The following is a 13088-nucleotide window of genomic DNA, read 5'->3' on the forward strand; positions in this document are numbered from 1 at the left end:
CAATGTTGTGGAAATTGACTAAACCATTCGTAAACAAAGACTTTTACTCTTTGCGTTCACCGTGAAGAACACTTCGTAGAAAAGACTATATGATTAGTTTAGTATATAACTACATGGCCATGAAACCATGTTACTTACCATACAATTTAAAAAAAAAATCAAATCAGTGCTAAAGAAGGATGAAAGGCTCTTGGAACGCATCAAATATCATTCATAGTAGTTTCTCTTGTCTCTTCTTATTTCTTTTCAATTTTAGAGATGTGTGTGCTGCTCCTACAAGATACTCGTGTCGTTCTGAACAGAGGGATGCATTGCTCGAGTTTAAGAACGAGTTTGAGATTGGGGAGCTTTCTTTTTATTGTATAAGTGGTTATCCAAAGAGAGTCATGGGCAAATAGCAGCGACTGCTGTAGGTGGGAGGGTATCACGTGTGATGTCAAGTCTGGGGAAGTGGTCGAGCTAGACCTTAGTTGTAGCTGCCTCCATGGCCGGTTCCGTTCCAATAGCAGCCTTTTCAGGCTTCAAAACCTCCATTTTCTAGACCTTTCACTCAATGATCTTAGTGGTCATATCCCATCTTCAGTTGGAAATCTTTCTCATCTCACCACTCTCCACCTTTCTGATAACCATTTCTCTGGTCAGATTCTTTCTTATGTTGCAATCTTTTCTCTTCTCAATTCTCTTGACCTTTCCTACAACCAGTTTTTAGGTGAAATCCCACCTTCGATTGGTAACCTTTCTAAGCTCACCACACTCGACCTTTCATATAACCAATTTTCAGGTTATATTCCATTTTCAATTGGAAACCTTTCTCAACTTATCTCCCTTGGACTTTCACAAAATACTTTTAGTGGTCAGATTCCATCTTCCATTGGAAACCTTTCTCAGCTCACTTATCTCCACTTCTTTACTAACAACTTCATGGGTGAAATCCCATCTTCTTTTGGCAATCTAAACCGCCTGATGCGCTTAAGCATGTTCTCTAATAAGCTATATGGAAACTTTCCAAGTGCACTACTAAAAATGACAAGGCTGTCAACTTTAATACTCTCCTCAAATAAGTTCACAGGCACACTTCCTCCTAACATCACTTCACTATCCAACTTGGCCTTCTTTGACGCAAGTGATAACGCTCTCAGTGGAACTCTCCCATCTTCTCTCTTCACCATTCCTTCTTTGACTTCTATTGACTTGAGTGATAACCAACTTGAAGGCACGCTTGAGTTTGGGAATACATCTTCACCACCTAACTTACAAGCTTTACGTATTGGCGGCAACAACTTCATAGGGCCAATCCCGAGTTCCATTTCCAAATTAACCAACCTTGAGGAACTTAACCTTTCCAGTTTCAACACCCAAGGACCAGTTGACTTTAGTATCTTCTCACATCTCAAGGCACTACAAACTCTTGGCCTATCCCATTTGAACACAACCGCAACGATTGACTTGAATGATTTCTTATCATATTTCAAGGGGCTCAGCTATTTGGATCTCTCAGGCAATCATGTTTCAGCCGCAAACAAAAGTTCAGTTCCTTGGCGATCGCTAGTCTATATGGACTTGTCACAATGCGGTATTAATGGTTTTTTCCCGGAGCTTCTGAAAACACAGAAGCGGTTGCGGAATCTAGACATTTCCAACAACAAAATCAAAGGTCAAGTGCCTGGATGGTTATGGATGCTACCAAACTTGGAGAACCTGGAACTTTCAAACAACACTTTCACCGGTTTCGAAAGACCACCAAAACATGGACTATCCTATGTCTGGAAACCATCTATAAAGAACATTCTTGGCTCCAACAACAACTTCACAGGCAAGGTTCCTTCTTTCATATGTGCGTTACGTTCTCTAAATATTCTCGATTTATCTAAAAACAACTTCAATGGTTCAATCCCTCATTGTTTGGGAAACTTCAAGAGCAGTCTTTCGGTTCTAAACCTTCGTCATAATCGTCTTAGTGGAGGTCTTCCAGAGAATATGCTTGGAAACCTAAGGTCGCTTGACGTTGGTCATAACCAGTTGACGGGGAAGCTTCCAAGATCTTCGATCCGTATGTCATCTCCTCTTGAAGTTCTGAACGTGGAAAGCAACAGAATCAACGACACGTTTCCTTTCTGGTTAAGTTCTTTACAAAGTCTCCAAGTTCTCGTCCTTGGATCGAATTCATTCCATGGACCAATACATCATCAAGTCTCGTTCCCTAAGTTGCGGATTATTGACGTCTCGCGTAATCACTTCAACGGATCTTTGCCAACGAGCTACTTTGCGAAGTGGAGTGCTATGTCATCACTTGGGACAAACGAAGAAGATCGGTCGAAAGTAAATTACATGGATGTGAAGTACATGGGAGACGAAGTAGATTATGGATACTACCATGATTCGATCGTTTTGATGAATAGAGGTTTAGAGATGGAGCTAGTAAGTATCCTAAAAATCTACACAGCACTCGACTTTTCGGGAAACGAACTTGAAGGAGAGATTCCGAGGTCCATCGGTCTACTGAAAGAGATCCACGTGCTCAACTTGTCAAACAATGGTTTCACTGGCCACATGCCTTCGTCTTTGGGAAACATGACGGCTCTCGAGTCGTTGGATGTTTCCCGAAACAAGCTTTCGGGAGAGATTCCACAAGAGCTTGGGAACCTCTCGTTCCTTGCGTACATGAACTTCTCGCATAACCAGCTTGTGGGTCTAGTACCAGGGGGCACTCAGTTCCGAAGGCAGAATTGAACTTCGTTTGAGGATAACATGAGACTTTTTGGTCCTTCTCTTGACGAAGTTTGTGGAGATATTCGCACGCCAGCATCGCAACAACATCATGAATCAAAGGGAGAAGAAGAGGTGATGAGTTGGATAGCAGTTGCAATAGGATCAGTACCTGGTACTGTCTTCGGATTGACGATTGGATACATTCTCGTTTCATACAAACCAGAGTGGTTCTTAAACCCTTTTGGCCGAAAAAGTTGTCGAAGAAGCAGAAGCACCACAACGTAGTAGAGACTGGAGAGGTAATGTTTCTGACTTTTTAACCAAAGTAAAACTAAAGTATTTTATATTTCACAGCTTTTGTTTGCTTGTATAGGCTTTTAAGGTCAACATGAAGAACCTTGACCGAAGAGATTCAACCACTCTCTGCACAAAACTCTGTCAAACTCGGATTAGTTAAGGTTTCAGTTATAGTAAGTTTCCAGTTTAGCTTGGTGTTTTTTTTCTCTTTTTCTCTGTTTTTTAAGCTAAGTTCTCTGTTTCTATGTAATAGAAATACTCTGTTTTGTACTTCAAAATTACCCGCTCATTAGATGGACATGAATCAAGAGAAGAATAGTGGAATTTAATCATATATGTACCAGAGAGTAAAAGATAAACCAGTAAACGATTATGATTTGAGCTTGGACTCGAACCCACGACCAATCATGTAACTAACTAGCATGGAAAAGCTCAAACCAACACGAATGATAAGAACTGGCACACATGCCTTCTCCCACTGTCTCTTCTTCTCTACAAAAACACTCTTTGCCATAGCTTTCTCTGCAAAGAAGATGCTTGAGCTTCAACATGATATAGTCTTTGCTCGCACTCGTCTACTAGCCTATTCTGAGGTCAACACTTTATACTAAAGTCGCCAATATATGTATTTTTAATATGCAAAATCAAATGCTTAGGTCATCATCTATATTATTAAAAGAGTACCAGTTAAAAATACCCTTTAGTTTTTAAATTTAATTACATTTTCATGTCACTGAGAATTAAATTGGATTCCCTATTTTAATGTTTGTCTTTTTCCAGTTAGATTAATGTGTTTTCCTTAAATAAATTTGAGTTAAATGTAATTAAATCAACTTTAAAATCTATATCTAGATTAATGTGTTTTCCTTAAATAAATTTGAGTTAAATGTAATTAAATCTTTAAAATCTATATTATTAAAAGAGAAGTACCCATTAAAAATACTCCTTAGTTTTTAAATTTAATTACACTTCCATGCCACTGAGAATTAAATTGAATTTCCTATTTTAATGTTTGTCCTTTTCAGTTAGATTAATGTGTTTTCCTTAAATAAATTTGAGTTAAATGTAATTAAATCTATATTATTAAAAGACAAGTACTCATTTGAAAATGTTCTTACTTCATTAATTAAACTCCCTTTTGTTTTTTGCTTGTCTTTTTCAGTTGTATTTATGAAATATCCTAAAACGAATAAAACTGCCTAATTTATTACTTGTCTTTTCAGTTACATTAATGAAATATGCTTAAATGAATTTAAACTTCCTATTTTATTGTTTGTCTTTTTCAGTTAACTTAATGAAATATCCTTAAATAAATTTGGACATAATGTCATTTAATCAGCCAAAAAAACTCATGAGTTATCCTTACGTGCATAATTTTAATAATGGAGATTTTTAAAAACGTACATCATTAAAATGTTACCTAAAACATGCAGCACTAATATATAACATGCATCAATAAAACTAGAATTTGACTCACACAATTGTACGGATATTATTTTCAGTTGATTAAATTTAAAAATAATTATTTATTCAAAAAATATTTAAGAATGGCTATGTTTTTAAAAATTATATGGTATTATTTGCTCATAACTCATTTGTCATTTGATAAATTGTTAGAAAGAAAATTTTACCATAATATAACTCAGTTGTCATTTGCTAAATTTATGGTTTTTATTTATATTTTTTATTATTTAATTATAATATTTTCATTTTATATTTGAAAGATAAATAAATTTTCTTTCAAACAATATTTTTGTAAATGTATTTTTTAAAAAATAATCAATTAAAATTGTTATTATCATTGAATATCATTATTTTTGACATAATTTGAGTTTCGTTTACATCAAAACTTATCATATTTTAGGATAATTTTAATTTAAAATGTAATTTTCATATTTTTCAAACAAATTCTAAAAATATTTTTTAAATATTTTGTTATAATTGTTAAAAAAATATTGAGTTGCATTTCAAATAAAAAGGTAAAGATATTTAAAATATGTTAATTAAAATATGTAAAATTTAATATAATTTTAAGGAAATTGTCAAAATAAAAAAAATTACACATAAAATAATCATGATTTTTGTTAACAGGACTGATCATTATTTATATGATATCATTTTTTTTATAATTATCTAATTAACTCTACTCATTTTTTTTATATTTTTTATATGATATCACACATTCGTAAAAAAATAGATAGTTTAAGATGCAAAAAATTATTTACTTAATGAATATAATATGAACGAATATTACAAATACATCATTGAATAAAATAAATAATCCAAAACTGAAAATTCATACCCGCTCGCCAAAACTGAAAATTCATACCCGCGCTGGCGCGCGGGTCAGGGTCTAGTCAACTTTAAAATACACCTATATTAACAAACTATCGAAACAAATATTAACAAACTATTGAAACAACCTAAACTATGAAAAACAATTTAAAAGTTAGCTTCCACGCTTTTGGTCTTTATTATACGTATATATTGCCATATATAAATAAAATTAATGCTTATTACTATAACTTACCAATAAAAATTTTTGCATATATATTAGACGTGATTCACTTATGTTCAAACTTTTTTTATTATAAACTTTTTGGAATATTATCATCAATTTTTTAATAAAAAAAGAAATATTCTAGCAATATCAGCTTCATATTTGAATATAAAATTAACTTTATTCCCATGATTTTAGTTAAAATAGGCGGGTCAATTTATTTCCCTTCCAATTGGATTTTTAGAATAGTTGTAACTTTTTACCTAAACGCATAATATACTAATAATACATTTCAATCATACAATTAAATATGAAAGAAATGTCAATATAAAATTTGATCAAACATAGTATATATATATATATATCCAATTTTTTTGTATATTTACATAACTGCTCCAACACACATTTAATATATATATATATATATATATATATATATATATATATATATATATATATATATATATATATAACACGATACATTAACAAAATATATGATATACATAAATCGTTACATAAACACCCGGTCGCACGGGTCGAGCTCTAGTTTGTATTAAAACTCGGGTTAACTTCATAAGTAACCATCAAGTGTTGTCTTGTCTGTACAAAAAAAACAAAAACGTTCAAACTTTACATCAAAAGCCCTAAACCCTAAAAAAAAATACTCTTATATACATCAAGAAACCGGTATTAGTTAACCTCCCGTATGCTCTTTAGAACCGGTCTCCATAACCGGTGCTGGTTGCCTTCTTCAGTTTTACGATCAAGATCAGAACCGGTGGTCAAGTCATGTACGTTGACGTTACTAAGTAAATCCTGGAATTGCTTCTTCGTCAGTCTGATCTTGATCTCATGATGAGATAAGTCAGATGATTTACTGTCTCGTGCAACAAATACAGTGCTACTAGCCTCAATGGAGGTCTTAGAGCTCTGATGATGATGATGTTCTTCATCTTCTGTGATTAAATCATCCCAATCTTCACCAGCCCAGTACATTTCGTGTCTTAGACAATTTCCCATTTATTTCTTCTTGCTTTTTATTTTCTTTGGAGGTAAGTGTGGTAATGGATGATTTTATATAATACGTAGGTCGAAGCTGGTGGGATAAAGATTTTATAAAACTTTTCTACTACGTGGACATGTGTTTGTTGAACTCACCGTGACACCGTCAACAGCTTTTGTCCTTTTAAAAGTATCGGCTCTGTCAGCTCGGCTTGATATACTTGTTGATTACAAATCTGTTCTTTATTTCTCCGTGGGCCGGTGAAAATGCAAATCCCATGAAAGAAGAAAGAAACAAGAACCATAACAGCATCATTAACCCACAACCCCATTTACTGTCTTTTAATGATTATTTTACTAATTAAATGTAGTTAAAAACTTTAGTTAAAAACTTTAGTTAAAAAACACCTTGATTTTATGCTCTAGTGAGAGTATGTTATTTAGGGGTTATTAAAAAAAAATTAAACCAAGAACAAAAACAAAACAAAGACAAGCAAGCAAAAAAATTTCAGAAAACATAAGACAAAACAATTGCTGATAAAATGAGCAATAGCCAATAAGACAAGAGTGGAAACTTACAATACAACTACATGCTTGATATGCAATCTATAGTTGGTTCTCCGTCTAGCCTTTTAGTTAATGTCCACTTAAGGAACTTTAGCACCAGCTTGAATGATTTGTTTCTCAAACCGCAACAAACACAATGTCATGAAAGTTTCAGTCATTGTTTCGTCAAAATGACATCTGAACAGGAACTATTCACAATCATCACTCACATTGAACATATCTTGAAGCTTTGTCTTTAACGCCTTGTACTCGATATCCACCTGCTGCAGACATCTCACACACCTGTAATTAACATCAGATATTATTATTATCACTTCACTAACCTTAACCAATGAGTTTCAGAAAGAAACTCGATTTAAGAGCCTCACCCTTCGTAGTTATTAGCTTCACAATATTCCTTGAAGGTAACACACAAGCCTTTGACCCTCTTGGCACCAACACTGCATATTAGAAACAAGGACAGAGTTTCATCTATCAACCACAAGCAATATAACTAAAGATTTGGACAAAAAAAACATCTACATTTGGACCAAAGCACACATCGCATCAAACTTAAACTGCATCTACCTCATATCACGTAGGCCGGAACAAATTTTGTATCTCAATATGTTCATGACCGCAATGGCAGAAGAAAACAAAGGGTAAATGAAACTAGCTATAGTTGGAAGAGCAACTAATTTACCTCTTTAAAATCTTTACCGAACTCCTTAACCGTGGAGATAGCTATAGAAGCAGCTTCATCCAAAGGATACCTAATAATAATGCTCCACTGAAGAACTGGTATGCTCGCATCTTAGCGAAGCTCCAGACATTTTAAAAAAAGGATACTCTTTCCTGAGCTATAAAGAGTGCACCTTTGGGCAAGGTCCCATATCCATTTTCTGATAACAACAAAAACGTCAAAAGACTACTCCTAATCCAAACTCAGTGAGCTCAACACAGGTTAAGTATCAAAAGCTCTCTCTCTCTCTCCCTACTATTGTCACCAGGACGATTCAAGATACTAATTGATAAGCCATAAGATGATGGAACACTCACCGTCAATTGGAAGAGGTCGCGAGGGCAGAGGCCAGAGAGGTAGAGACGACAAACGTCGCGGTCGTAGTATTTGCAATTCACCTCCGTCACGTCGCCGTTTCGATTGGCTCCCATTCATTGCTCTGTTCAAGAGGAAGATCAGAGGGAGAGAAGAGAATGTCACCAGGTGGGATACGGCTTTACGGGCTTGCACGACGAGCGATTTCGAAGAACATGAATGGAGAAGACGCTCATATAGCCAGTATGACTCTGGCTCTAGAGAAGGGAAGAGAAGAGACGCTGTTTTTGACAGACACGTGTCTCGTATCATAAGAGACTTGTCTTAATTAAGCAAGGTTTCTTCGGTTAATGCATAATTTTCTTTTTTAATCTTTAAAACACTAAATACCCACCCTAATAAACCGCGATAAATTAATAACGTGACGCCTAACGAAAACATAAATAAACACGAAAAATTGTATAAAAACATGTACAAATCATCATGAATAATACAATAAAAACTCTATAAATTAATAATTTTAGAACTTTTATATTTTATTAATTTATAGAAACTTTCTTTTTTAAATTTATATTTTAAAGTAATTTTTATGTAAAAGTATAAAGAATATTTGATTTTATGATATATGTCTTGATTATATTGTATGGATACAAATTTTATATTATTATTATTCGATTACGTGGTCTATATAGTAATTGTAAATGCATTTTAAATATAAACTGATAAAATAACAACAATTTATGTAGAAATATTAAAAAATTTAATAACAACTTTCTGTTCCAGCGTAGAATTAGGATAATTACTATTTATTTGTATTATATGTATTTTATTTCTTATTTTTATTAGTATCAGGGGTTTTTAGTTTTAGGGTTTTTAGGTTTTCATATAAATAGGCTTTAATGTCTTGAGTTGTATTTAGTTTTTGATTAATTAATAAAAATTGAGAGTTTTATCTTTGTTTCTTATTTTCGATAGGTCTACAGAGATCTAAATAAATTTAAAATAAACTTGGTTTATTCGAAGATTCTAAGATTAAACGAATAATCTTGTGATTATTCTAGTTTTCTGAATATTCTTAAAATCAACAAATTTCTAGTTCTATCCAATAAAACGATTGCTTCGTCACTTTCACCGTGAATAAGAAACAAAATATAAAAAGTATCGATTATTTTATCTAAAAGATATATACTATACATTAATTAGTAGTTTATGTTTGTATTGGGACAATATATTTATATAAAAATTTCAAAAATTTGTTATTTTATTATTTTATCGAATTATGTTATTTTACACTGATCCAATTCAAGACCGGTTAAATTTATTAATTTATAATATTTATTAATTTATTAAATCTTAATTTATAAGTTTCTACTGCATACGACAGGACTCAATAGTCCAATTGCGATATCCAGTATCCAATAGTCCATTTCATTACTCATTGATTGGAAATCATTTTGTATATGAAATTTTTCATTTATTAGCTTTTGTGCACGCAAAGGATATAACTCGATATATATTATTCATGTAATGTGACGATCCAATTTTTAAATTTTGCCCCGAATTATTAAATTTATTTTTATGATATAAATATGGAAATGAACATATATCAGTATAAGTAATTCACATTTATGTAAACTGTTTTGATGCTATTCATTCAAAAAAAAATAAAACAAAAATCTACTAACTTGTAAAAAGTATAATTTAGTCATCAACAAAATAAATGATAAATTATAAGATACCCCACCACAACACTAAAACCATTTAATATTGGATTAAAAATTTAGTTGAAATTAGTGACAACAATATATTTCACAGCTAAGTAACGACGGGTGTTATATAGTTTATATGCTTGCTATTTTCTTGTCGTTGTTCAAAAAAAGAAAAAGGTAGAAGTTATTTTCTCTTCGTCATTAACCAGGCAATATAGATAATACAATATATATATATATAATGCAATAATATTTAAAAAAAAATTGGTTATACTGGTTATATTTTGGGTATGAATGGTGATCAGGGAACGACGAGTAATAATGCATTTTTTAACGTTCCTAAAAAAATATCATCATTCACAAGGAATAAATTTTTATTTTTATTTTCTGTCATTTGTTTTTGTAGAGAAATAAAGAACAAAACTATTCTTTATTATATTTGAAATGGAACAATCATTTTTTTTCATTTCTGTAATTTTATTTTTTTATGTTTATTTTATATTCGTTTCTTTTATTTCTAGAATGATCACCGTTCTATTGTTATTCGGTCCAATTTTTAGATTTATAAAATTGTAAATAATTTTCTTTTAGAAATTTTAGAAATCTGAATCGAGCCGAGTTAAGAGGAAGCAGAGTGAATAAAAGTGTGAACAGGGCACTTGGGAGGGATCTTGAAAGTGTGAACGCAACCAAAGGGTAGAGAATCTGAGGCAAAAGATGCCCTCATCCAAATATTCAATTACTCGATTTGAGCCATAATTTCTTTTACACACGCACGTCTTCAGCTCCCATAATTTATTTTAGAAAGATTAACTTCCATAGATTCCAATATCTCTCTAAATTATTTTTTAAATCTAATTAATATCTTCAAGAGCTAACATCTTCACTCCAATTTTTGTTATTTCTATGATTTTGGATTATTCATTTTACAGTAGCTTCCCTCTTTAGTATTAAGTAAATAGCTTCAATTTGTTAGTTAATATACCATTTAAATTACTATTGCTGTTTGTTATTTATACCCCTTTTGCATTGTTTCTTCAACTATCACTATTCCTAATTTAAAGCATATACTCAGTACTTTACGTTGTAAGTTGTACCTGAAAAAAAAAACTCAAACAAAAAGTGATTTTGCAATGTTAAAAAATTTGTTTATGTTTACAATTTATAAATATTGTTGGTGGGTAAACTTGGACATGCCATAAACAAATTAACAAACCCTAACAAGTTGAAGTAAAAGCATTTTTTATTTATTATCCGTGGAAACCTATCAATCTTTCACATACCAACCGATCTTAACATAAGTTACCCTACAAAGATTTTCTTATATATTCAAACGTAACTCAACAACTCATATACCATAATTAATATTTGTTAAAAGCCAAAAGCTCAAAGTTGGTGTTACATCGAGCTTATTCCACTACTACTATTAGTCCACTATTAGTTTCTCTGTATTATCGATCATTTGATGCCTAGACCCGGATTTTATTTTTCTTACGGATCAAAATTGTAGAATATATTGGTTGATCTATCGATCTATCGCACCTCTTGTTCTTGTTAGTATTTAATTCAAACCGATTTGCATACAGAATCTTAATGTTTATACGACTATAGTTACGACAAACCTGATCATCTATCTATTCAGTTCCTTATTAAATATACAATATACTGTATATATCGGTTAGTGGGTTTAAAAATAGTACGAGGGGTCATAATCGCAATGTCTATGTGTTTTTCTTTTTGGTAATCGCAATATCTATGTGTTACACCATATCTTTGATTATTTCAACTGATATGTGGTATGTAGTACTGTAGTTTCACTATTATTATTTTTATTATTATTATTATCATAGAAGCTTCTGACCGTAGTAGGTCCATTATCTCCTACATGATCAATTTCAATTTTTAGGAATTTTAATTTAAAAATAACATTTTGTACCATTAAATGTGGTTTGAATCCAAGATACAGAATAACTAATCTTATTGCATTATCACTAAATCACCAACACTTTAGTTAAAATTAATATAAGGTTCCATTATTTGTATTCAATCACTATCTGAATACATTTATATTGTATTCAAATAAATAGACCAATTGACATATTTCCTAGAAAAGTGACAACAAGTGAACAAACTGAGATTCTATGTTACTAATGATTTATACTGATTCGGTGACTAAGTCCACCCTCAAGACTTTTGTTGACTACCAAGGTTTACAGTCTTTAGACAATAAGAAGTTTCTTAAGATGAAAAATAGACGTTTGACCAAAAAAAAGATAAGAACTTCCTTTGAGCTAAGACCATGTGCATCGCGGGGTCCTTAGAAAGATTTTCAGGCATAGACCCCGCACAAAGGAAGAAAACCGGTAAAAAAAATTATGAGATAAGGATCGACTTTTTTTGGGTTTTGTGATTTTCGCGGACCCTACTGACACGTGGCGGTCCGCGATTGATTCCTTCTTTTAAAAAAAAAAAAAAAAAAAAAAAATTAAAAATCTGAAACCCCAAGTGGGGTTCCAGCGATGCACTTGCCTTAACATCTCTAACCTCATTCTATTTTTCAAATTAAAATAGATTTTACACTAAAAGAGCTCCAATCTAACTTTTCATTTTATAATAAAGTAAAAAAAATTGTTTACTATTCAAATAGAGTAATTCATTTATTTTTGTTCATCACTTTATTTTTTACTATAAAACAGAGTACTATTGAAATATAATTCAATTTGATTTGAAAGAAGAAAATGGAATAAACCATTTGGAGATGATCTAAGTTCAATATTTGAGGTTCTACTCAACGATTCTTTTATTAGTTCACAGATACACACGCATTGTCACGGCAATGCTTACGGTAGACATGTTAGTTTACCGATATATGTTATGAGCGATGTACGCGCGTGACTTGTAAAAGTTCAATTTCATTTTATGTTGGACAACTGAAATGACAAAAAGTGTTTTAGAAAAAAGCCCAAAATCAAATCTAGTGAAATATTAAACGAACTAAAAGCGCAAAGCTATGAAAAAATGTAGAGTTCTAGAAAGAAAGAAAAAAGCGTAGAGCTAAGACAATCCCCCAAGTACTTAATTCAAGATATAAAGTTAATGTATTCTAACTCTGGTTTTCAAAAGGAAAATTACACAAGAAAATATCCAATGTATTCAGGTACATAATATACAACAAAAGGTATTCTAAACATGTGAGTTACGAAAAATGCTATTGTAAATCTTTAAATTATTGAAATTAAAGATAGAAGGTGCTCTAAGAAAAGGAAAA

The 13088-nt window shown here is 31.8% G+C and overlaps 1 protein-coding gene and 1 pseudogene across 1 annotated transcript; one reads left to right on the top strand and one right to left on the bottom strand.

Moving 5' to 3' along the window:
- LOC106389283 lies at positions 1–3342 on the top strand (annotated as a pseudogene).
- A 2683-nt stretch (positions 3343–6025) lies between these two features.
- Positions 6026–11310, bottom strand: LOC106389284. The gene is made up of 4 exons (XM_022698199.2): positions 8114–11310; positions 7758–7956; positions 7444–7515; positions 6026–7357 (listed from the first exon to the last, which is right to left on the bottom strand). The coding sequence occupies exon 4, from the start codon at positions 6524–6526 to the stop codon at positions 6197–6199; it is 330 nt and encodes a 109-aa protein (XP_022553920.1). The 5' UTR covers positions 6527–7357; positions 7444–7515; positions 7758–7956; positions 8114–11310; the 3' UTR covers positions 6026–6196.
- Positions 11311–13088: the final 1778 nt, after the last annotated feature.

The sequence above is a fragment of the Brassica napus genome, chromosome C3, assembly GCF_020379485.1.
Source record: "Brassica napus cultivar Da-Ae chromosome C3, Da-Ae, whole genome shotgun sequence".
Classification (NCBI taxonomy): domain Eukaryota; kingdom Viridiplantae; phylum Streptophyta; class Magnoliopsida; order Brassicales; family Brassicaceae; genus Brassica; species Brassica napus.